Source organism: Pleurodeles waltl, chromosome 9, assembly GCF_031143425.1.
Source record: "Pleurodeles waltl isolate 20211129_DDA chromosome 9, aPleWal1.hap1.20221129, whole genome shotgun sequence".
Lineage (NCBI taxonomy): Eukaryota > Metazoa > Chordata > Amphibia > Caudata > Salamandridae > Pleurodeles > Pleurodeles waltl.
This window is the reverse complement of record NC_090448.1, coordinates 458,534,666-458,560,315: the sequence shown is the minus strand read 5'-3', so window position 1 is coordinate 458,560,315 and position 25,650 is coordinate 458,534,666. Positions and strand designations below refer to the sequence as shown.

At 43.7% G+C, this 25,650-nt stretch overlaps 1 protein-coding gene across 2 annotated transcripts in view; it reads right to left on the bottom strand.

Moving 5' to 3' along the window:
• The window catches only part of PPP1R13B (protein phosphatase 1 regulatory subunit 13B), a 411,799-nt gene that overhangs the window by 237,682 nt on the left and 148,467 nt on the right, over positions 1–25,650 (bottom strand). For both annotated transcript variants that reach the window (XM_069207265.1, XM_069207264.1), the window contains exon 3: positions 13,719–13,838. In XM_069207265.1, coding sequence (XP_069063366.1) covers positions 13,719–13,838 — 120 coding nt within the window. The remainder of the gene's footprint in view (positions 1–13,718; positions 13,839–25,650) is intronic.

Below are 25,650 nucleotides of genomic sequence, written 5' to 3'. Positions count from 1 at the left end.
ACAGGTAGACAAACTTTAAATCCCCCTGCCCCACTCAATCCAGTGCACGCCCCACCCACACCACCTCCAAGTAAAAAGGATATTGGGATACAGTATAAAGTGGGGAAGTTCTGAAGGAGTGATGTGATAGCGCAATGTAAGGATCAGACTGCCAGCATTCCTAACTTTTTAATTACTGCATACTTAATGAAAGTGCAATACAGTTGTGGTCTACGGCAAACCGTCATTCCACTACTTTGGTAAGGTTGGGTTATTGTGGCATTCAGTTCACTGGAATTCCTGGCCCCAAATTCGATTACACACGGAGATGACAGGTGGTTTATGTTAGCAAAGTTCTCTGGACAGTGTGTTGAGGTATTCTAAATTATTTATGTTTTTTTGGCTGCATTATACATTGTGTGGTTAGTTCTGTTTGTAAATGTTACTATGGTGACGCATCCAAGATTATAGATGAGAGCGTGAAGTCTGTTTTAAAGATGGTTGAGAGTGCCTGCGAGCATGTCAGGATAACTAAACATTGATGAAAGTTTGGTGAGGCTGACATGGGCTATTAGTTGTGCCCGAGGGTGTGCACTCTGAAGTGCTCCAACTAGAACTTGAGGGCCACAGGGAGTTTTATGCCATCAAACGTTGCATGCACGAGAGCATCAAGTGGTCAGATTATAACAGGGCATTTGAGCATTTCATTCAATACTGTGATGCATCTGCGTCCTTATTCTCACATCACACACACATTTGCCAGGTCCAAAAAAAACTCTACTGAAGTCCCTGTTCAATCGTGAGCAAATATCTTAGAGCATAGAAAGTAGTTTTGGGGGCAGTTCCCAAGTATGCTTTGGTAATCTATGGTTACACAAAGAAGTGGCTGGAACTTGCATGGTTGAAATTAATTTTTGTGTGATATTTTCCGAAACTGACACTCAGATAAGACAACAGATACCGATTTGTTTCTGAAGTGATGGGCATTAACTCGCATTCATCATATAAAAACTTCCCTCTATCAATGAGGTCCAACAAGTTGCTTAAGCAAATCAACTGGGTGACTAAGTAGCAGTTAAAACTGATGTCTGAAAGAAGGTGTTGAGGGCCATTTTTTGGTCTATGCAAACTAGTTTGCACTCTAATATGAGCATACCTCTTTTTGTAATGCCGTAGATGTATTGTAGATGGTACACTGAAGAACAGAGAATGAATGGGGCAGAAGGCCGTGCAAGTAATGTTAGCTTGGCAAATGTGTGGCTGCACACGCTGTCCAAAAGTAGTATGGGAATATTGGAAAGAGGACGAAGCAGGCTGTGGTTTGCAAGTATGTAAGAGTGAAGAAAAGGGGGGTCAAGAGGAAAATGTTTTCCACTCCCAAGAGATGGAAGAAAGGGAAGGACAGAATGGTGGTGTTCTCAATGTTAAGGTGTGGAATAAGAATAAATTGTCAGTTGTGCCTGCTGGTAAGGTTGCAATTGTCAGTAAGAAGCTAAATACGCAGTCAACAAGACGGGGCGGCCACAGGATTTCCGGCGGTCACAGGATTTCCCCACCACTACCAATGCTCAAAAAGATTTGGGTCCAAGTAGAAAACGTTGCTACTTCTTAAGGATTTCGCATGTATAGTGCAGTTATGTATATATTGTGCATAACTTATCTTTTGTGGGATTTTCATAGGGAGGGGAATGTGTTGAGAACTCATTATTACTTCAGGCTGCTGGACTGAGTTTTTTTTAAATTACACAAATTGGTTCTGTTTCGGAATGTTGACAATGTCTCCCCAAACTTCAAGCCCTGGCTGTTGCTGCATTTTTTTTTTTTGGGGGGGGGGGCGAGGGGGGGAGTTAGTGGTACATTGTTTCTCTGGACTGGTGAATATATTTTTTTTACCTTCACCACCTCTGAGTGGATTAACTTTGTGCAGAGGTCTACTACAGGCATGTCCCTAAAATGTATTTTTGGCAAGTGTTGAGGCCCAGTGTGTAGAAGTAGGAGAAATGAACGAGAATACCCTGCAAGGTACCAGACGTGGAGCTAATGGATACTTTCAGAAATCTCAGCACTGTCAGTAAACAATAGTCCTCTTAAAGCACCATCATACAACACAAATCATTATCACCCTCATTATCCTATATTCAAAAAGCATTGAAGCAGTCTTCCGGCAGTATTGAATTTACTCAATTACCACATAGAAGAGGACTGAATTCTGGATACTAACAAGGTCTCATTTGGCTTGCAGTAGCTCCAGTTAACCCAAAAACGTGTGAGATCAAGCACTAAAACGAACCCAGAACATCGATATCACAAATCCATTTAAAATATTACTTTCTCGAGATTGGAGAAAACATCTTATCTGTATGTGTTTGTATGTTTAGCTGACAAAGACACATGCTCTTCAGACATAAAACTCTACCAGCAAGCTTTCCACAGAAAGTGCTCATCCTCATTAGCCCACACCTCTTCTGTCAGCTTATTTGAGGAACCCTAAAGACATTGTGGGATTAGGCACTATATAATCAATTTATTAATCAAAATAATCTGATTCAATCTACCAAGAACATCATTACAGTTGAAAAGGAAGAGGTTGAGGGGTGAAGTGGAGATGAGGAGAACTTTAAGAAATCAGTCACATTTTGTCTTATTCCACTGCAAAGCTGAGGAACCACAATAAAACGAATCTATAACCTGCAAGTTAGTAATAATGGTTAAAATACATGAACATTTCTAAATGTCCAATACTTTGGTAAGCTGAAGTGAATAAAGTACAGCTGGAGTCTAGGACCAGTATTGACCAGCTCAGCTTTGTAGTGCTCTATTTATATTCATGCGTTTGCCACAAAGCCAGACTCTGTAATCTTTGTTGTTTTTTTAAACATTCCAACCTATAGTTAAAACAAGAATAAAAGATCTGACTGACACCAAGCACATCTGGTAGATAAATAATGCACAATTAAGAGACAGAAGCTTTACATCTGTCTGGCTTCTGACCACAGTTGAATGTAACTAGAAAAAGCAGCTCCAGTCGAATTTGACAAAATGACATGCAAAGATGAGTAATAAATCACGAGTGGTCTGCATGGACTAAAACAGATCAACAGTCAGCTGTACGTGAACCTCTAATTGTTGAAAATGTTCTTGCTTCTATTAAGGATTTTAGAGGAGGTAAGGCCTAGACCTGGAGGCGTTAACCACAGAATTATCAAACACCTTGTGGTTATATCTGGCGCTCAACTGTTTTTTTCCCCGGTGTGAAGACATTTGATAAATGGATGTAATAAAGGCAACAGAGAAAGGGAATTGAAGAAAGGATATAAGAAAGGGACATGCTTCCATCAAAAAAAGAATACCTAAACGAAAAAAGGCCACAATCGATCTGCTGTGTAATAATTGCAAAGCTAAAATAAGTGCTGTTCATACAGATGTCTGTCGTTCATCAATCCAGACAGTTAAATTCTATAAACAGAAATAGAAAAACCGGCGACATGTTACATGACACCTCTAGTTTTGCCAGAATCATCAGGCTCAATCATGGGCAGATCAATCTATGTAAGTATCAGACTCTAGGCATCAGTGAGCCATAAAATTCAGGAGAATTTGCTTTATCTTGAAGCAGGCTGCAGGAATAGTTTGGGACTGGATGGCACCCTTTTATTTACAAGCACCAGGCTATAAGAGACAACTTCAAAGTGTTCCAAATTCAAAGCGAACTGAAGACTGCTGAAATGCCAACTGCTGCTGAGTTAGTACATAGGGATATATATCCCAGATGGTACATAGATCTCCATTCCTCATGTCCACTGCAACGAACCTGGAGCTTTTCTCCAAAAGGGAGTTTTCGACTGAGTGGGCGAAGATGGATGTCTTGAGACTGGAAGCCTGAATTAATGACCAACCAGCAAGGTTCCTAGATCCAGTGTAATAGCCCTACTAGCAAAGAAAAGTGGAATGACATTCCCTTCCACTCCTCTAAGGATGCTGCTCTAGTACCCTTATCACCTGGAACGGTTTTGTGCGGTCATGGAAGAACGAGAACGCCCCTTTTCGGTCCAGCCGGTACACTCTCTAATCTTCCTTAGAGATGTGAGGTAGAGCACAAAAGTGATAGACTGACCTATGTAGAATGGGGTGACTACCTTTGCCAAGAAGGATGCTTGAGTCCAAAGGGCCAGTTAGGGGAAAAAGGAGATTATGAAGGCTGAGAGGACAGGACCTGTAGCTCAGTGACCGTTTAGGCAGATGTAATTGCCACCAGAAAGGCAGTCTTGATGATAAGGAGGCTAAGAGTACAAAAATGAAGCCGCTCAAAGGGAGTGCACATTAAGAAAGTACAAACCAAGTTAAGGTCCCACTGACTGATAACAAAGGGAGTTGGGGGAAACGTGTTGTAGACCCTTAACCAACGTACTTGAAATAAGGGATCTGAAAAGAGAGGGCTGATCTAGCAGCCGCAGAAAGGCAGAGACGGCAGATAACCCTTCAAAATGCCCAATGCAGAAACCTGATGGGCTAGGGTAAGGATAAAAAAAAAGAACCTGGAAAAGGGGAAAAGACAAGGGACCAATCTGTTTCCTGGCACACCATGCTACAAGTTTAATCCAACGGCCGGTGGATAGAGTCTTGGAGGATGAACACCGGGCTGCCAAGATAACATTGCAGACTCTGGGCGGAAGGTCAAAATCTGTAAACTGTCGCCACTCCATCTTCATGCATGAGGGCAGAGAACTGACTGGTTCAGGAGGAGAACCCTTCCATGCTTCTGCAACAGAAGATCTTCCTGAAGGGGCAACCTGATCAGAGGTCTGATGGTCATGTTCAAGAGCTAGGGATACCAAACTCTCCAAGACCAGTCTGGAGCCACAAAGATTACTTGGGCCCAGTCATTGTGGAAGAAAGGCATACAGGAGGCCTGAGCTCTACTGGAGATGAAAAATGCCTCAGTGCAAAAGCCGCCTTGTAAACTCCAGCACACAAAGCAGCTGACACTGCATGTACTTTGCGGTGGCCAACATATCTAACCAATGTGCTCCCACTGCTGAAAGAGAACATGCACCACCTCCAGATGGAGGCACCATTCGTGATCCGCTAGACATCTTTGGCTGAGTTTGCCCATTCTGGTGTTCAAGGAGCCAGCCAGGTGTTGAACCACTGGAGAAATGCCCTGACTTTCCAGTCCTTTCCAGAGATGCATGGCATCTTGACAAATGGTCTATGACCTCATCCACCCTGTTTTTTTGCAGTACCACAGGGCAGTGGTGTTGTCCGTGAATACCTGCACCAGGCTTCCTTTGATGGAGGGTAGAAAGGCTTTCAATGCCAGTTGGATCGCCCAAAGCTCCAATAGGTTCATGTGGAGTCCGGATTCAACCAGAGGTCCCACTGCAGAACCTGCATATGCCAGCGGCTATGTGTCACAAGCAGGTTGCAGGAGGCCATGAGGCCCAGCAGCCTCATAGTGACTGTCACCGAAATCCAGGACAGAGGCTAAAACATTGCTATCATAGCCTGAATATCCTGGACTTGCCATTTGTGAGGATAAGCCCTAAACTGCACTGTGTCCAGAACAGCTTTTGTGAAACAGAGCATCTGGGATGGAGTCAGGTGTGACTTTGGCACATTGATAGCGAACCCCAGCGAGTGCAGAAGGCTCAACATAGTCTTGAGGTGGGAGACGACTGCCTGGGAGGAGCCCGCCTTCAACAGCCAGTCAGTGATAGGGGGAAGAATGGCACCACTGCCATGACCTTGGTGAATACCTGAGAGGCCAACGGGTAACACTACAAACTGAAAGTTCTTGTGACCTACCAAGGACTGTAGGTAATATTTGTGGGCAGGCAGAACAGGGATATAGAAATAAGCGTCCTGCAACTCCAACACCACCATCCAGTCTCATGGGTCCAGGGCAGACAGGAATTGTGCAAGCATGAGCATTTTGAATTTCTCCTTTTTCAGGAAGAAATTGAAACAGCGCACGTCCAGGACAGGACAAGGTCCTCCATCCTTCTTGGGCATCAGAAAGTAGCGGGAGTAGCAATTGTGACCTAGTTCTGATGCCAACAAACCAAATGATGGATGGAATGCGGAAAAAATTAAACATTCACCCCAAGTCAGAGATCTGGGTTTAATCCATCAATTATTTAGCTCACCGCGCCACCGTGGTTTGGACCCAGCCACATGCAAATCAGTCTTGACCATGTCCCCCACAGGAACAGTTACGCCCAAACTGCCCAGTCATGGGTCCCGTGCTCGCAATGCCATCAGATTCAAGTTATCCTGGCTGATGAGGGGTCAAGCCCCGAAAACGTTCCCATGATGCTTGTTTCTGGTCCAGGGAAGACCTGGCCTGGCAGTTCAGGCTGGACTGATCACGTGGGGAACAGGGTCAAGACTGATTTGCATATGGCTGTGTCGAAACTGGAATGGCATGGCGAGCAAAAAACTGATAGGTTAAAACCCAGGTCTGTGACAGGGAGTGAATGTTTGATTTGTTCTGCATTCCATCCATCATCTGTTCTTTTTGCATTTTTCGCCTTAAGTGGGAAGGGTATGCCCAGACATGGGTCCCTTGCTTCCTATGCCACCAGATTCAAGTTAGCCTGGCCGATGAGGGGTGATACCCCAAAACCAGTCCTAGGATGCTTGTTTCTGGTCCAGGAAGTAACTGGCCTGGCAGTTTGGGGAGAAGGGTCAAGACTGATTTGCACACGGCTGGGTCCAAACTAGAATGGCGAGCAAAAAAAACAAAAAAACAGATGGATTAAACTCAGATCTGTGACTGAGGGTGAATGTTTGATTTGTTCTGCATTACGTCCATTATCTGCTCTTTTTGCTGCGTCTGATGCCGGCACCCTCTCTATGGCTCCCTTGGCCAAAAGAGCCACCTCTTCCTGGCGGGATAAGGAGAAATGGTCCTTTGTCAGCCTGTTGCAAGTAGGGTTGATAGGTAGCCATGAAAAGAAGGGAATAGTCCCTTCAGACATTCTGGAGAACCAAGCAGTCTGATGTTATTGACCTCTTGGAGTGCAGGTGATGGCCTGTCTTGCTATCCATTGCTTGCCCATGACAGTCAGATGGCAAATTAAAGAGGCCTGAAGGCTAAGGATGCCAGAATGGAGGTGGACTGGACTGACCTCCAGCTGCCTGACCCACCGGGTCTGTGGGTGCCATGTCCTCAGCCATGCGGTGGCTGGGAAGCTTGCGGGCCATGGTGGCTGGGCAGGTAAAGATGTGGCTGGAAGCCCCTTCTGTGGTGACGAAAGGTGCAAAAGACGCATTGGTTTAGACGGGGGCCCTTCGAAAGACCCAAGGACCTTGCCGTAGATCTGCTGTCCATGAAGCACTCCAGTGCGGAGTCTGCACTGTCCTGAAGGGGCAAGAGCCATCAAAAGGCATGTCTAAGCAAAGCTTGGACATCCCCTGAAAAGCCAGTTGTCCTCAGCCAAGCGTGGAGCTAAAAGGCCACCGACGAAGAAACCACTCTGCCTAGTGAGCCTGTTGTGTCCAGCCCACATGATTGTGAGCTTAGCTGCGTCTCTCCTGTCAGTCATAGCTTGGGAAAGTATGGCCCAGGTCACCTCTGGGACCATAGGCTGCACCAGCGCAACAAAATCCCAATGGGAATGGAAGTAACAGACCAAAAGGCAGGTGTTCACAGACTGCAATGCCAAGCTGGCGGAAGAATTTTTTTTCTTACCCAAGGTGTCCAGCCTTTTGGATTCCCTATTCGGTGGGGTGGCAGGGTATGCGCCAGGACTTACTCGAAAGTGAAAGTTAGGACCACCATGCTCTCCGGGGTAGGGTGTTGGGTGAAGAAAGAAAGGTTCCTGGGGTGGGACGATAGCGGTGGATGATTGTCCTGCCAACAAGAGCCCCATGCATGTCTTGGACCAGGCCAGAGCCGAACGTCCGTAAGGGCTTTATTAAATGGGAGAAGCAGTTCTGATTGGGTGACTCCCGGTTGAAGCACCTCCATCAAGAATTTATATGCGACACAGAGGGCAAGTGAAGGCCCAGGCCCTTGGCAGCCCTCCTCACCACCATACCAATTGTGGCACCCTCCTCCGTAGCCACGGTAGGAGAAGAGACCGAGGCAGTATCTGGGGATGTACCCACTTTACTGGCATCTGCCATTTACTCACACCAGTCTATATTAGAGTGTAGGGATTTGAATTCTTAAGGGCCCCAATCTTTCTAAAGACCTAGCCCATAGGAATGGGGCTCAGGCTCCAAGCTTGAAGGGAATCATTCCAGTCGATGTCGGATAATGCCCTTCCAGCTTCGTGTCAGAGATAAGAACGGGGATGCGCTGCCAGGAGCATCAACCGTGGACTGGCGTCTGGGAAGGTCAAGGTGTCACCACTGGTGGCGGTCTGGATCAATTTGTGTATCTAAGGGGCCCAAATGGCACAGAGAGCTGACCCGGCAGAGTTGAACTTGTATGGGCCACATCTGAATGGCCCAAAGGCGCTCAATAGGGGATGGGCCACCCAAGTATGAGGCGATATGTTGGCTAGATACCTCACAGGTTTCAGCACATGGATGCTAGAGCGAATTCTCTTTTGTCCAATCATAAACACACAGGGGCCTTGCCAGGTGGACTTGTGTGCATCTCGTCTAGACCACCAACTTCTGCAGTTTTTCAGCTGGAGACCAGATCTCCTGGCTTTGGCAGTTGGTATGTTCCTACAAGACTGACTGGAGTCAGATTTGGAGATGTGTGTTTTTCCCATTTTCTATGATCACCAGGGTGAAAGCTCAAGCCAGATGCCAGCAGGTTTCAGTCACCCAGGTAACTCCGGTTTGGAGGTCACTAGCGTGGTTTCTAGTCCTTCTAGAACTTTGTATGAATTCTCCAATTTTACTTTTCCTGAGTTACATCGGTTAATCCTGGATAGGTCACTCTGGCCTGGTATACCAGACTATCATCTAGGTCTGGGCCAGTAGGCAATTTCTGCAGGACAAGAAATATGGCATGGTATCCCAGTGAGGGAGCACCCATTGGTGTGCAAATTACTGAGGTGCTGAGCTACTTAAACTGCCTCAATGAAGATGCTCTCAGCTTTGCGATGTCAACTTGGTATTGTGCCTTTTTGAATCCTGGCAGAACAATACCTATCTTTTATGGAAGGAACCTACAGATAAAATAGTTGTAATCCTGTGTTTGGTTTTCATTCAAGGAGGTTTGCGATGTTAGGGCTTTGAACTTGTCCGCTAGAATGTTTACCCCTAGAAGGCTTTACCTTTACAGTGGTGCGTAATACAAAGATCAGTATTAGAATGGTGCACTATACAGCCTTCCGAGACCACCCAAAGATGCATGTAGTGTGGTGTGTTAGAGCTTACAAAGCATTAAACGCAGATTTCTGACCAGCTGGGACCAGTCAGCTGTTGACTGCATTGAAAAAACCTTTCCACCCGGTCTCTTCCCCCACGATAGCCAGATGGTCAGATGAGTGATGACTGAAGCTGGCAGTGATACTTCTATATGTGGGGAGCACTCAGCCCGTGCAGCAATTGAGTTTAGGGCTTTCTCTGTGAGTGGAAGTTTGGAAGATATTCTGAAGGCATTTTATTTTAAGCGTCTTATGTATATGACACAGTGATGGTAAGAAAGCTTTAAACAAGCATAATGTGAGCCTCCGGTGCTGTCATAGAATAAAAAGAAATTCTAGCTACCGTAAAGGAAATGTAAATTCTATGAAGGACACAGAGGTGAAAATGATCCAACCCGGAATAGACTTCGAAGTCTATTACCACCCTGACATACAAGTGTTGAATCCTTGCTATTTAAGGTATAGCTCTTTTACTGTACATTTCTTCATGTGCCTATGGTAGAAGGGTCTCTTTCCAGGACTTTTGTTTGCATGTAATTTGATAGTTACATGAACGTTGCACTGATCTTGAATGGTTTTGCATCTGTTATAGCCTCCACTTCACTGATGGAGGACTGCCCATCCAGTCTGGAGATCAGAGCCAACCTACAACTGCCACTGCAAAGGCTGCAGTAACAGCTTCTAGCTTTGCTACACCTCTGCCATGTTTTTTGCACCCGACTAGATAAGATGTAGCTTACAAGAAACAAATTCCCCCAAGCAGAGTTTTTTTTGCTTAAAAAAAGCAATTAACCACTCTGACGTGCAAGAACATTTCTTCCAATGCATGGGTCCCCTCAAAACATTTCCCTGTACAGGACTGCCATGACTTGCATGGCAGTCCCAGGTAGGGAGATTTACAGGCATTATCCTCTACCTAAATATGACAGATTAACTGTCTCTATAACCTAGCCCAGTGATACAAAACAATACTCCAGGTCAAGGGCTTCCAATGGTGGGAATGGCAGGAGATCAGTTGAGAGAAACCCACATTTTCCACACCTCTACATGAGACCAGAGAATAAAAGTGGGGTGGGGCTGAAGCACTGCTGACCTAAAGTGGTGCTCCTGCTTGCCTGTCTCTGAGAGACCCACAAATTATGTGCATACAACACAATATCTGCTGTTCACTGGGATAAGCATTCTTGCCTTGTGTACCAGCACCAACTGAAAGTACAATTTAATAGTCAATAGCCAACAGCAACGGGTGGCCTTTGACCCAGGGTCACACAGGAGCAACCATCAGTGAGGCCCCTTGGCCCACACTGCATTTAGAACTCCTTGCATTAGGACAGAAAAATTGCTTGCATTGTGGCAGATGTGCACTCCTTCTTCGAGTGGTTCAGCTAGGATCCCTGGAGCTGATTTTATCAGTCATGGACAAACAAGTACCAGCTGTACTTTCATGCAGGTTGGGTCAAAGACTAATCACAGAGCCAAACATTTTCTGCCTCATAGCGCTGTGGGTGAAGATAACACCTGACTTTGAAAGAATCTGAGTGGGACTTCTAAGACTCAGACCTCTAATGGGGCCTAACCTGAATGTCGCTATCATGAATGGGAAATAACTGTTACCAAGCTAGAGGGAGGTGAGACTCTGGGACCTGCCTATCTAACACTAGAGTACTGACCCCAAGAGGACTGCGTGTATTATTTGTGTATGCCGTATTGTACTTTTTGTTTGTACATAAATACTTCTTTTTCATAAAAGCAAATATTTTGATTGGAAAATCATTAATTGCTGCTAATGAACGTATTCAGAGTTGTAAGCCTGCATTCACCCACTGCATCTACACCCCCCTACCCAAAATGCCCTGTGTGCCTCTGAAAGAGGTTCTGAAACTTTGTAAGCCAGATGTTGTCACAATGGTCCTCCAAGTTCAGGAAAGTATGAGTTCATAATTCCAAAATCAATACAAATAAGGTGGAACTAGCTTGGTGGTTAGATTTGGGATTTTCAACAATTTGTATACCACTAATAACCTCACTCTATCATCTCCAGTGGTATTATCTGTAGGGCTACATTGCTTTATGAGACAGCCTGGTGGGTAGACCAGACTAGCAGTTTTCCAACTGGAGGGAACTCATGACAATCTGTGGTGCCTACTTTACTTCACCTCCAGTTGGCACAGTCATGTGATTCTTGTGTGCATGTGAATTGCACAACAGAACCAACCATTAACAAGCCATGCAATATGCCAGGGTACATAAGGTGACAGGCATTTGCCAGAGTTTTGTGTCTTTGTGCAAAAGTGTTTCTGAGCCCAGTCATCAATGCAACTTCAGGGAATGGAGAATTTATTTGCATATGGTTACTTACAGTCAGCTATTTCCTTCCTCAGCTCACTTCCACATTCATCCAAGGATATTCTACCTATGGGTTCTCACACTAGGCTTCCAACTGATAGGCCTATTTCTAATTAAGAGAATCGTCTGGTCCTGACATTTTTGCCATGAGACACTGTACTATCTGTATAGAATGTAGACACCCTGTCCTTATGTTGGCCAAGGGATCACCTATATGCAAAACCAACATTTTCTCTCCTACTTCAAGCAACAATCAGTGATGACCTTGTGGCAAAGTGCAGATGAGAGCTCCATGTCAGCCTTGTAAAACTTGGTTGCCTTTCCTAATGCAACGTGCAGGTGCAAATTCATTACGTGTTCCCAGTTAGGTCCTCCCCCTCCACCATTTGCAGAGCTCTTTCTCAATGATGGATAACCACTGACTTTGTGTGGCAGACTGAACTTTGAGAGGGGAGCATTGCAAAAAAGAGGCTGGTCAAGGGAGCTAGCAATTGAAATTCAGCAATTGTGGTGTCCACTCTGAAGCTTCAGCTTTAGGACTTGAAGCTTTCCACTAACTAGAAATACTGAAAGATGTCTGCAAAGTCATGCGATCCACTCCACATCAACAACTTTATGAGGGATGGATCTCAGTTCCAAATGTCGGTCTTACCCTCGTGAAGCAAGATGGCAGCAATTAAGGCATTCAAAGTTCTCTGAAATAGCTCCTTTGGCTACTAGATTCTCAAAGTACTTTAAGCATGGGAGAGCCATTTTACATTCCCTGGCAGCATTGTGGAACCAATCCTTCCTACTAGTGGCATGGAGGCTCCGCTCAATCTAGAGCCTTTGAAGAGGCAACATTTACTTTTTGTGAGCAAAGGATTTTCATTTAGCAGTCATATATTTACTGGATTGATTGGTAAGCTAACCAGACTGTTATGGCTTTTGTCCTTTTTTTCCAGAACACGGTAAAGGTTGCATCTGTATCCAACTACTGACCCATTTTTATTTGTAATAAGATATTGACCTACTGTTGTTTCTAAAACCATCTACTCCAGAGACTTTAGATATTAATTCCCTGTATGCATGCTGAGCTCGATCTATCAATTTTCCTTGTGAGACTCACAATCCCTCTTTGGGCCTCATTATGAGCACCCCAAAAAATCATGGGTTCGGGATTACAACAATTGTGGTAATATAAGGTTTCAGGAGTGTCACACAGAAATTTTGCCTTCTGAAAGCAGACGTTCAGGACTCTCAAATGGACTTTAGATGATAAATAAATTATTCTACTTCCATGACAATGAATTGTAAAAGTCAATACCGTTCAGCTTACCTTATTAAAACATCTCAGTTTGTAGCGCAAGTTAATGTAGAAGTTTTTTAACAGAATATTCAAGCAGCTTGACGCATCCATATTATGTAAGTACTGCGATGTGGAAGCATGACAAATCAGTAATGTGCTTACCTACAGGTACATTTTATTGATCTAAATCCCAGGCTTCGATGTCATAGACCTTCTGTTTCTGCATTCCCAGTCCCAAGGAAAGCTTGACATAATAAATAGCTTATGAATCAAATAACCAGGCAGGAATGGGAGGAGTTAAAAAATCATACCATTGAAAAAATACATTTCTAAATGTACAACTTCTTGTAGCCAGGAAAAATAACATTTATGGTTGTATAGAGCCAACTAAGTTTGATTATCTCAGCAATGGTATCTCAATCGGGAAAAAAAAAACTAGTGAGGAAGAGAAGATACATGAATAATGGTTTTTATGAATAATTAACAGTGGAATTAGTCAACAGAGAAAAGATAATTACTTGTTTGTTTCTTTTTTCAAAGTAGTAGTAAAGCCACAAAGATAGGTATCCCATCAAAGTAGAAATAATGTTGCCTCAACATTTTAGAGGAACTAATTAGAACCTCCTTGTATGGAGGAATAGCTAAATCAGGCATTCTATCCGTTAACACAAAGAGCTTTGTTGACGGCTTTTGTACTAGTGTTATATATGTGCAGACAATTATATTTTTCATCATATCTGAAAAAAAACGAAATGGTTAACTTTAGATATTACCTTGTTCGTTGCTCTCAGTAGGAGATTCCTCATGCCGCAGAAAAAACTTCACCTCTTCTCTGCGAGGCCCCCACTTCTGCAGATGCTCATACATCATATGATCAAAAGGTATGGGACGTTCTAGAATGAGTAATCAATTATATCAATACTCAATAGATCTGGCAACCACTTTTGTAAACCCTAAATACATACTCAAATGACAAGGCATACTCAATAAACTTCTGTGCACCATTACATTTCAAATAAAGCTCTATAAATATACACTTGTGGCCTACTCCTAAAGCGTAGAGCTTAAAAATGTTATAATCACCCGTGTGACATAACTGCTTTATAATTATATGTTGGCTGTAACCCACTAATATTCTGTGCAAATTTCTGTTTATGGACACAGTTGTGACTGCTTATATTTGATGACGCCACATCCAGGAAATTATATGATAGTTTCAATGTTGACATGTCATAGGACGCTCAGCTATGTAGATGTGTTGATAAACAAAAAAGTACACTTTGACTCTTTGAATCTCCTAATAGGCTACAGCCACAGAATAACATCTAACAATGTACACTCAGCTAATTAAAAAGGCACGAATATTCTGAATTTGAAACTATGAAGAGTTAGATGAGTACAGACAATTGACGAAATATGCAAACATGTGCACGATATTGTTGGGATTTTACATGAACAGCATTATTCCTAGATGGCAGAGAAACTGAGCAAGAAAGAGGACTAGCATCTACTCACATGTTTGACATGATGGTCACCAACAAACAGGGTAATTTGGTGCTGGAGAGCTCTCTGATTTTCCCCTTAGTGCATAGCCATGAGATCAAGAAAAACCTGAAACACTCTAGCATGGACCCAAATTTGGGGGCAGTTAAAGGGGAAAACAACACTAGTTGATTAGGGTGCCTTCAGCAGGGAATTGGCAAGTTGCTATTACGAGCAATTTACTTTTTTCAAATTCAAAAAGCTTTATTTCGGCAACATATTCTTCGAAAGCACGGCACAAGAAAAGTGGATACATGCATCACACAAATAAGCATAAAAATAAAAATTTCAACTATAGCCACTTTTAGCATCTGGTACCTATTTTGTAGCGCCTAGTCCAAAGTCAATAGAGATCAAACATTGCAGTCTACAGCAGCACATTAAAGAAGCCACAATAGGCTGATTAAATGGTTCCAATTTTGTGTAAAAAGAGCAAATAACTACATTTGGTTCAAGATGAGGCCATAAATGAAAAACAGCTTAAGAATAACGCAGCAGTTTTATACAGTCCGCTTCCATTTTGGCAGACAAGTTTGGAATAAGCCACATGCTCCCTGAAGGGTGCCTACTAAATCGATCAGGGGGAGGGCAAAAATCAATTCTTGCGTATCCTTTTTTAAAAAAAAGAAAAATTAAAAACATTTAAAACAATTGATAATACTGCAAACCCTGCCCATAAAAAACCTAGCTTGATATAAATCAGACAGACACAGAACTCGCAAAACAAGGTTTCAAAAGCAACAATGGTAAAAACTGAAGTGCACAATGACGGTGCAAAATGGGAAACAAATGCATAAGTGCTTTCTGACAGATAAGGCTTTGTCATATATTCAGCTCCCATTACTTAATAGTCTTTTTTCTAACAGTCCACATACATCCAAAATATTTAGCAATGAGACAAGCATATAAGGAGCTAGAGTCAATCTCAATATCCTTAGGGCAGATATGCTACTCCAGCTGCCCAGCTCCCTTACAACCGGTTTTGAAATGCAAGAACAAATTCACCAAAGACCTTCTACCAGAGAGGGCTAATTCATTTTGTGCAGCCCATGTCAACAGCATTTCTTCAGTTGGGCCTTCAAAGGGATAAGTTCCAGAGAGCCAGTATTTCACGCTGCTTGCTGACCCAGAAAAGTAAGCTGCTTCTTGATGTTGCTGAACCAAGATACTTTATGAGAGGTGTCCATACTGACTACCTCCTGAAAATGCTTCAGCATACATGGCTAGCTCTTGTATAGTCATCAGTCTCCTTCAATAAGGTAGGGGACAGAGCCTAACCGTATCCCTAATAGATTTCCTGCCAATATCCAATTTCAAGGGTAAGGGTGGAGTGCCGGGTGACAAATGGACAAGATTTCTTATGAACTTATGCTCTGACCTAGTCAATTCAACAATGCTTAAGACACCAATCAATCAATCAATCAAAAGATTTATAAAGCACACTATGTACCCGTTAGGGTTTCGAGGCGCTGGGGGGGCCCAAAGCTTAGCCCTATATAGTACTGGCCCTATGGCCTTCATCTCATATCTGAAGGGCAGCTACTACTGGTTTGCAAGAGGAAGCTCTATGCTCTTGCAACAATGCACCAACACTTTTCCTATGCTTAATACCCATTTTGTTGACATGGGGTTGCCATGCCATATTTTCTACCAATTTGATACCTAGGTAATAAAAGATATCAACTCTCTCCAGGACCTCACCCCCAGAAGGAGCCTCCCCCTATAGGACTTGTGCAGATTTATAACAATAAAGCTAGTTTTGGAGTTGTTAATCACTAGTCCCCCGTAATTTACAAAAATCTTCAAATCTATTAAGTAAAAGCTGGAGGCCTGCAGGTGTTTTTGCTACCAATAGCGTATCATCTGCAAAGAGAAGCGTAGATGTTTTATGTTTACCAACTGATGAAGCATTTCCCAGGAGTATAGAGAGAAAGTTGACTATGTCGTTTAAGAACAACGAAAACAACGTGGGGGCTGACAGACACCTTGCTCACCCCACCAAATAACTGCATGAATACCTTCAACTAGGCAAATAATTATACAGAAGATGTCGCCTGGCATTCTCATGTCATGTAGCACATGCCCCAATATTTGGCATTGGACTAGATTGAAGGCAGACTGTAGATCAACAAACGCCACATACAGGCTGCCCCTTCCAAATAAAACAGTTTTCCAATATAGAAGCATAAAACGGAAAAGCTGGTATATGGTGCTTTTCTTGGCCCTTAAGCATGCCTGATGGGGCATTAAGGTATTCTGCTCCTCAATCTAATCTTGTACCTTGGCCAAAACCGCAGAGCTGAATTCTTACTGCATTGCATCAATTAGGCTAATCAGCCTATAATTGCTAGGAGAGTCACTTGCCCCTTTTTGTAGTAGTAGTAGCACTACTTCTGCAAACTTCCAAAAGGCAGGAACAGGCGCACCCCCTTAGCAGTATAATTTGTCATCACCAAGATGTATTTTGCCCTGTTCTCTTTATCATATTTGAATAAGTATCCCGGGATGCCGTCCGGACCAGATGCTTTGCTACACATATTAGTATCAATAGAGGTGCTAATATCGCTCAGGTCAAACATATTTTGCTGACTAGTAGGGACGACTGCTGGTAGAAAAGCCATAGGTTCTGTCTGAGAGTCATCTGAGTAGAGGATTTTGCAGTGGATAGCCCACACGGTCGGTGAGATTGCATTATCCGGCTGAAGTACAGCCTCACTATCCCCACAGCTAACCAAAACCCAAAATTTAAATGACTCTTTCCTTATACAGGCATCTTTTAGATCTTGCCATCTTTTTTCCTCACATACTCACCTGGCATGGATCTGGGTTTGCTCATAAACTTTCCTCAAGGTGCTTATTACACCCAAGTCTTTGTGCTTAATGGCTTTTACCAATGCTGACCTAGCATTCCTACAGCTCGTCATACCAGTTAGTGTGATTATTTAACTGCTTTTTCGACTTCAATGATGGGGCCGTGAAATGCTGCCTGATACCCTTAAAAAACTAAGTGAATGCTAGCAAGCTTAGACCAATTCTCTTCACTAAGCACTAACACATTCACCTCAGCAGTTGTACCTCTGTAGTAATCATGATAAGAATGTCAGTTTTTGGAACTACACGGTGCCATTTTAGACGGTGCTTGTAATTAGCAGGGAAGACCTCTTGTGTGTGGCAGGGTGAGCGTAAATCGCTTGCCCAAGTCCCATACATTGATTTTAAAGAGAGACATAGTGGGCTGTGGTCACTTTCTACAGTCTCCCTAACTTCCATGTTAACTAAAATGTGCCATAACCTAAGGTCAACTAGCACATAGTCAATCCAGCTACCACAATTATGTCTCTGAAAAGTAGTAGCCCTGAAACTATCACTTTTAGTTCTACCACTGGTAGCTCTTAGCCCAAATTCTAACGAAAGAGCCTTCAGTTGTAATGCCACCTGCAAACTGGAGCTATATTCAGCTGCGGGATGGACCACAGTTCATCTTCTTCAGCCACAAGGCTAACATCGTCCCTATCCAGGGGCTGAAAAGTGGTGATGGCAGCTTCTTATCCAAACTGGCCTACAAAGACTGTAATATAGATGACGGGGAGCCTCCTTCACACCTCTAACATAAACATTATAAATATCCACCAGAACATTTGTGCTGTTTTTCACTCGAATACCTAGAATACAGGCAACAGATTGATAGTACATTGCAATCCTAACCCAGATCAATAGGCCTCCTGATGGCCTCCCTTTTGGGCTAGAAATAGCAGGACTATAGTAGGTTACATAGCCAACCCAATGGATCCGCTCCGTGCACCAAGTTTCCTACAGGAGGCAAAAATTCCACTCAGTAGTAACAACTTTGAGCGCAGACCAGCCACATTCCAAGAGACCAGGAATGTTTCTATAGGCGTTGCCATGCTACCAGATTTGGTTTTGGATTATCTGTTAAGCTGTTAGTTAAGAGGTCAACTTCTTGCCTGAGTATCTCACTTGCTCACATTCTACCCCTCTCACTGGCCAATGAGTAGGGAGAAATCATCTTACTCCTACCCTCCGTTGCACCAGAACCGATACAGAAACCGTAATCTCTAGCGCCAGCATGAGGGTGAATACACTCTGGCCCCTCTTCAACAAATAGTCAATCAACTTCGTCCTATACATTGAAGCGATTATGGACAGGTACATTAAAATGACCATTGTGATGTTGCAACCCATTTGGAGAAGATTTTGGACTGGACTGGTGCCCTGTCAATGACAGCAAATGGGCATACCCGGTGATTACACGGTCTGAAAAACAACCCAATGGCAGGAGGGTAATTTCTAACCCCTCTTCCTGAGTCTGTGTGTTATCACTGAGTAGCTTACGAACCAACAAAGTCTCTTTAAAATTGATAATTACACAATCCCCGGGGCGTTCTACCCGACCTGGACCAATCCATCCCACCCTGCATGTGAATAGTATATTATGTGCTATTTTGGTCAAGAAGTTCTATTTCTAACCAGCCAATGTAAGCATTTGTTAGCAAGTTCTTCATGTGTTTCTTTCAGACCCTCCTGCAACTTTGGAATTCCAGACAAGATAATCACAAAAGGGCAAGACGCTGAGAGAACATTTATAATGGGAGGCTTGTTATTTTCAACACTACCAGCAGTCTTACACAGCCCATTACTTCATCCCCTCAAAGATATTTGTTCCCCTCTGGGGCCCCTTCTGCTAGAGAAGGTGAGCTAGCTAGCCCTAACCAGTAGTGAGGTTGAGACCGGGGGTTTGGTGTGTCCTCCACTGGCATGGTTCCTAACTGTGCACTTTTGGGGTGAAGTAAGATTAGTGGGCACAGCTCCAGTTCCAGCTGTATCAGCTCCCCCCAGAGCCTGTCGGGACTGGACATTTGTATCTGTGATGATTCGTTCAAATATTGGCGAAAGTTCAGTGCTAAGGATCCCATTAACTGTATTGCTTTTGCTCAAACTAAGAGGAAACAATGCCAAAGAATGCATCACTCTTAATCTGAGTAATACATTTATTAAAGTACTTCCAAAATATCAAATTATAAGCACACGAATATATGAAAATAAGCATACAACTCAACATGTGTGTGTATATACAAGAATAATCACAGCAGTTAAACAATCACAGAAAGAAATGTGCAATGCATCACCAGTGAATATATGTATAAGCTAAATAATCAAGATTAAACGGCATCACCAATGGGGTTTTCTTCATCATCCTCGCCAGTCAGACTGGAGAACCCTTGATCAGCCAAGGCAGCAGCCCCAATTGGGATCACAAATTAGATTCTGGGCAGCACGTTCACTCCACAGGGGAGTTCTTCTTGTCTTAGCGCCAAGTCACTTTGTCTTTTATACCTTAAAACAAGCTCAAGGAGAGATTTCTAGGAAACCCCTCCCCTCTGTTATGAAATTAAACTCAGGCCGTACTTCGTCTGCATTAAAAACACTCAAGGGAGCTGGCCAAGCTCCCCTTGCTTATTTCTGAGGCAGAGCCGCACATTCCTCTAATAAAAACATTCTCAGCCCAGTGCAGTCTTTTCTAGTCCGCACCCCCCATAATATGTTCCAGCACGATATTACCCTATTCCGGTAAGCGGAAAAAACAAGTTCTGTGTGAAAAACATCTACGCTACTCTGCAACTGTAGCATAGCACAAAATGGAATCACTCACACAGAATAGAGTTGATGGTCAAACATGGAGTCTGTGGTTAAATACAGATAGCATTACAGCTACCTCCTCCACCAATTGGGCCCTCCAATGCAGTTGGGAAACCGGGCCTTTCCCAGTTGTGCCAAGAGACTGCTTGTTAGGTTGAACAGAATCGTTGGCACTAGGCTGCTGGGGTTTATTCTGTAATGTCCTCATGTGTCTTTACACTTTTTGTTGGCCCTCAGATGCACAATCGTCAGGAGAGAATGCCACATCAGGTGCATTAAATCTTTGGTCAAAAGCCCCATTTTTCACACTAGAAGTAGCCTCAGGAATGTTGGTGACAACAGAAGGATAAAGCGGGCTAGCAAGCAATCTTGATTGCAGGGTCACCCTGGCATCCAGAGACAGACTCGTCACAGCCAATTCAATTTCTGTTTAAACAACCCCCTATCACCTGTTGTAACATCCGATCTATTGGTGTGGATTTAGGGGGAGGGGTGGATACCTGAGGCCCACCAGCACATTTCTGATTGCCCAACAACAAACTAATGGTCTGTTTTGAAACCCTGCTCAGATATGTGGACACACACACCCTTGCCCAGGAAATTTTAGGGGGTTGGCCCAGCCCAGCCTTGACCGGGCCCAGATGGGCCCGTCCTTGGCTCATACTTTGCCCGGGCGCGTCCCATGCTGTGGGAGTGCTGGTGCATGCTTTAGCGTGATGTCGATGGTCAGCCCCGTCCCCTTGCAGGCCGTGATAGCACCACCTGGTGCTGAGAAATGTGGGACTAGAAGTCCTGTGGTCCAGGGGCTAAGGGCACCTATGTCACTAGTAGGACTGCGGCCCCTCTTCTTCTGTGCCTTCTAAACACTTATGTACTTTATTTTAATTAATTAATGAGTTTTATATAGCGCTTGCAGGACCAGAGGGTATAAGCAATTTACAACATTGTCAAAGGCAGTACCAGTCAACAGTATTATAGTATATAACAGTATCAAGAATAGAACCATAGATCATCCTTGAAAGAAACATACATAGATCGGGGTAGAAACTTCAGTTATGCGCTAGGCATTAGTGCCTGCAGGGTTAAGGTGCTGATTGTGGGGGAAATCTTTCAATTGTCTCTTTTAAAGCTCATGATATATTTTAGGAGGGAGTTCCATATTTTTGTGGCACTGCCTGAGAAAGAATGTGCCGGGGCTTTATGTTTATGTTTTTTAGTGGGGGGGGGGGGGGAGAGATGAGAAGCGGAGTGTTGGTGCTTCTTAGATTTCTCGTCTGGCTTGCCTTTGTGAGTCTGGTGGGGAGGTAGGCTGGATTACTGATGTAGAGATTTTCCAAGGAGGGAGAGATGTGACTGTCTTTTGACCCTGGTGACCATCTCTGCTGCTGAATTTAGTGTGGCTCTCATAGGGGGTACGTAAGACTTTGCAGTGCCTGTGAGGGTTGCAATCTTGTAATCCAGTCTGGATAGAACCAGAGCTAGAGTGGCGGTTATTAGATCATTCAGTGGGAGTAAGGGCTCGATTTTGTTCAGGAGTTTTAGGTTGTAGTACTAGGTTTTAGACTCTCCGCTGTACTCTTTATGTGTATGTTCATGTTCAAACTAAGGTCCAGGATGATCCCCAGTGATCAGACGGGGTCAGACAGATTCAGTTTGCCCTTCAGAACGTCAATGTTATAGAGCCACTCTTGGACCTGGGGGAGGGGGAGAGCCCTTGTTAGATAAAAGAACTTCCATCTGTCTTGGCTGAGTTTCAGGTGGTTGTGTGTCAGCCATTTTTGCACTTTTATGAGAGTAGTATTTAGCTGGTGTAGGGTGTCTAGTGAGGATATTTCCAGGTGTAGCTGGGTGACGTCCGCATAAAGGTGGGATGGGAGGTTTGCTTGTTTGAGTATGACGGGGAGGAGTTCCATGTAAATATTGGAGAGAATAAGTGAGAGGACTGAGCCTTGGGGGACGTCTGGGGTTATAGCAGAAGTATTTGAAGTTGAGTTGTTTATTTTCATTTGTTGGGAGCAGTTACGTAGAAATTACGTGAACCATTGCAGATTCTTGATGTTTGCTCTGATCTGTTGATGGAGGGAGTCCAAAAGTAGTTTGTGATTGGCTTCTGATAAGTCTATGAGGATGAGCATGCAGCACTGGTTTGCATCAAGAAATTTGTGTATATTATCTCCTATATTTAGTATAGCTGTTACCCTGCTTAATCCCGACTGTTGTGAGTCAAGTAGATTGTTGGTGTCAATGTGTTAGTTGCGTAGGGAAAGAATGAATCTAGTTGTCTTATTGCCAGGTATGAAGTGGCATAATGTCACTTCACCTAGAACATAAAAAATCTTTGCATCGGCCATTCATCGGTTAATCCCCCAGAGATTAAGTGACAAGCTTTAAAGAAGGCCTGGACATCTGGAACACATGTCGAAATACAAAAGGAAGAACACTAACAAAAACGAAATAGGTGAAAAGAAAACTGTAACCTGCAGTAATAAGTCATTGGTATCAATCTATATTAGGCCAAAACAGTCTGGGGTAACTTTTGATCCCATGTGGGCAGGAGATGGCCTGGCACTTCAGGATGGGCAGTGGCCACAAAATGATGGGTTGGAATGTGGCTCTGAGCTATGACCATTGGCTGAGAATTATTCACGCACTCTGTTAGACCTGGCATCCTAGGTGTGATCTCCTCCGATTGTTTTGCCTTCTGACCTCCTGACTTCATTTTTGCTGGCATTAGTACTCTAGGCACCTTACCACTGCTGACCAGTGCTAAAGCTAATTTTCTCTTTCCCTAAAACATGATGTCATTCACTTATCCACAACTGGAATATTTAATTTACTTGTATGTCCCTACTAAAATGCAATACATGTGCCCAGGGCCTGTACATTAAACGCTACTGGTGGGCCTGCAGCACTAACTGTGCCACCCACTTCAGCAGCCCTTTAAGCATGACTCAGACCTGCTACTGCAGAGCCTGTGTGTGCATTTTAATTTACCATGTCAAGCTGGCAAGTTGACCCTCCTGGCAGGCCCAAACAATTCTTTTTAATACATATAAGTCACCTCTTACATAGGCCCTAGACGGCCCCAAGGGCAGGGTGCAGTGTATTTAAAAATTTGGACATAGATTCAAAGATTTACGTGCCCAGGTAGCGAAAAACTCTTACATTCACTTTCCAATATTGCAAGTCCTATCTCTCCCATAGGTTAACACTGGGCTTACCTTATTACATTTTATGTGTGTAATTTCCATTTGGGAAGAGATGGGCCCTCCGAGTGTGGTGTCTCTGGAATCACAATTTAAAATCACAACTTATGGTGAAGTCTGATTTTAAATTGTAATTCTGAAAATGGCACTTTTAGAAAGTTGTCATTTTCTTACTTTAAATCATCAACTGCCTTCTGACTGTCTCTGAATACATTTCTGGGTGGGTGAAAGCTGGACTCTCGTGCATTCTCTCCAGACAGCCACACACAAACGCAACTTAAGTGTGCATGAGTGGTCATCTGCATGTTGATGGCCCATCCTGGGCAGTATGGGAGGGAGTAGCTGACATGCTTTAATGGGCAGTGCCTGAGCCCTCACTATGGGCTGCATAAACCCCTATAGGATGTCTTGAGCCAGGAGACGAAGGACAGGAACTTTGTGCACTTCAAAGGCTTGTCTTTGAAGTCAATCTCACTTCAAAGGCACCACTATAAGAAATGGACTTCTGACCCTACCAAATCAGAACACTCCTGGACCTGAAGACATTCTGCCAGGAAGAATGACTTCTGTGCTGCAGAAGGGACTGGTACTCAGTTGGACTCTGCTAGACTTTGCGGGACTCCTGCTCTGCTGTGCCTGCCCTGCTGCCCTCCTTGCCTGACAGTGAGAAGGACTGGAACTGCATTTCTACATTCCCAGAACAAAAGTGACTCCAAGGGCTTACTGACTTGCCTACTGTTCTAAAGTCTAGGGACATCAAAAACTTCACTCTGTCAACTGTGAGTCTTGCCCTGCCAAGTAATGCCAATACAGTTCTGGACCTTTGGAAGAGGGTTTTCAGCGGCTTCACCAAAAATTCACGGATCGCTGTCACTGCGACGATTGGAACTGGTGCATTGTCTGCCCAACGCATCTCCACTGCAGCTGAAGATGAAGACACTGCAACACTGGCTGTATGGCTCAGAGTTGACGCATCGCCCTCAGCCCGACGCATTGTCTTTGCCTTGCCGGATATGCATTTTGCCTATGACGCATCGCCTTCAACGCCAAGGGGTCGCCATCCCAGACTGCGCAAATTGAAATAGACACTTGTGCGGATTGGAACAGGTGCCTGTGCATCGTCTCCTTCTCTCCTCGCATCAGGACTTGGATGCATCCTCCATTCCAAAGGTACTTTTTTCAGCTGGACAAGGTTGGTCCCTGTATCCAGCCCACGCTCCATTCCGGTCAGCTTGACTTTTCAGATTTGGCCTGCTGTAGTGCAACCAGCTAGCCCCAGTTGGTACTTTAAGCTTCTAATCACTATATTTGCAGATATTCTTCACAAATTCAGATCTAGACTTCTACTTACTGTATTCTTGTCATTTTGGTCTTGTTTTACTAATACAAATATAATCTATTTTTCTCAAATACTTTACACATTGCCTCTTAAGTTAAGCCTGATGCTCTGTGCCAAGCTACCAGAAGGTGAGCGGCACAGATTAATTTATGCTGTGTAACGGATTTACTCTGAATAGGACTGTGCTCCCTACTTGAACAGGATGCATACCTCTGCCAACTAGACACCCAATTTCTAACACATTCCTTACATCACTTTGTAGAAGTAGATGGCACAAGAGAAATGGGTATGCCCAGACATGGACACTGTGTTCAATTTGTGACTCATCATGTTAAGTACAGAGAGGTCATCTTGCAAACTCTATACTTTTCACTCCCTCAAAGATGTGTGTCCACCTTCAAGAGAACAAATAACTGAAGCTAACCTGAGTAGCATACTTTTCAATTTAAAGAGGTTCAGTGACAATTAGATTCATGAACAACGAGGTGAGTAAGAGATCGACAAAAGTATTTTTTTTAATACTACTGACTGAGCCACAGTACAAAGCACCTTGTTAATGTGCAGAATGGGTAGCCACCAGCATAGAGTTAGCATAAATACACACATGCCATCTGTTTCCATGAGCCATTTTCATAATTACCAGAGGTGCATTCAATCAAAACCAGTCAAAGGGATTACATTAGATCTACTCTGCATAATTTCGGTTTTAGTGGCTCACCGATAGAAAGACACATGTCTGACTTAATGGACAGCAAGGTGTCCTACCACTTTATAGATTAATTTCCACTAACTCATCACAATTTGGTCTTGAAGACTACTAAGTATTGTTCAATCAGGGATCTCTTCATGATGCCTTCACCTATATATCCATGACCAGTTCTCCTAAAACAGCATTAAGTATCATGTTCAATGTTTTGTTGCTGCTAACCTAGGATGTATAAAGGGCCTACCCTCCACATC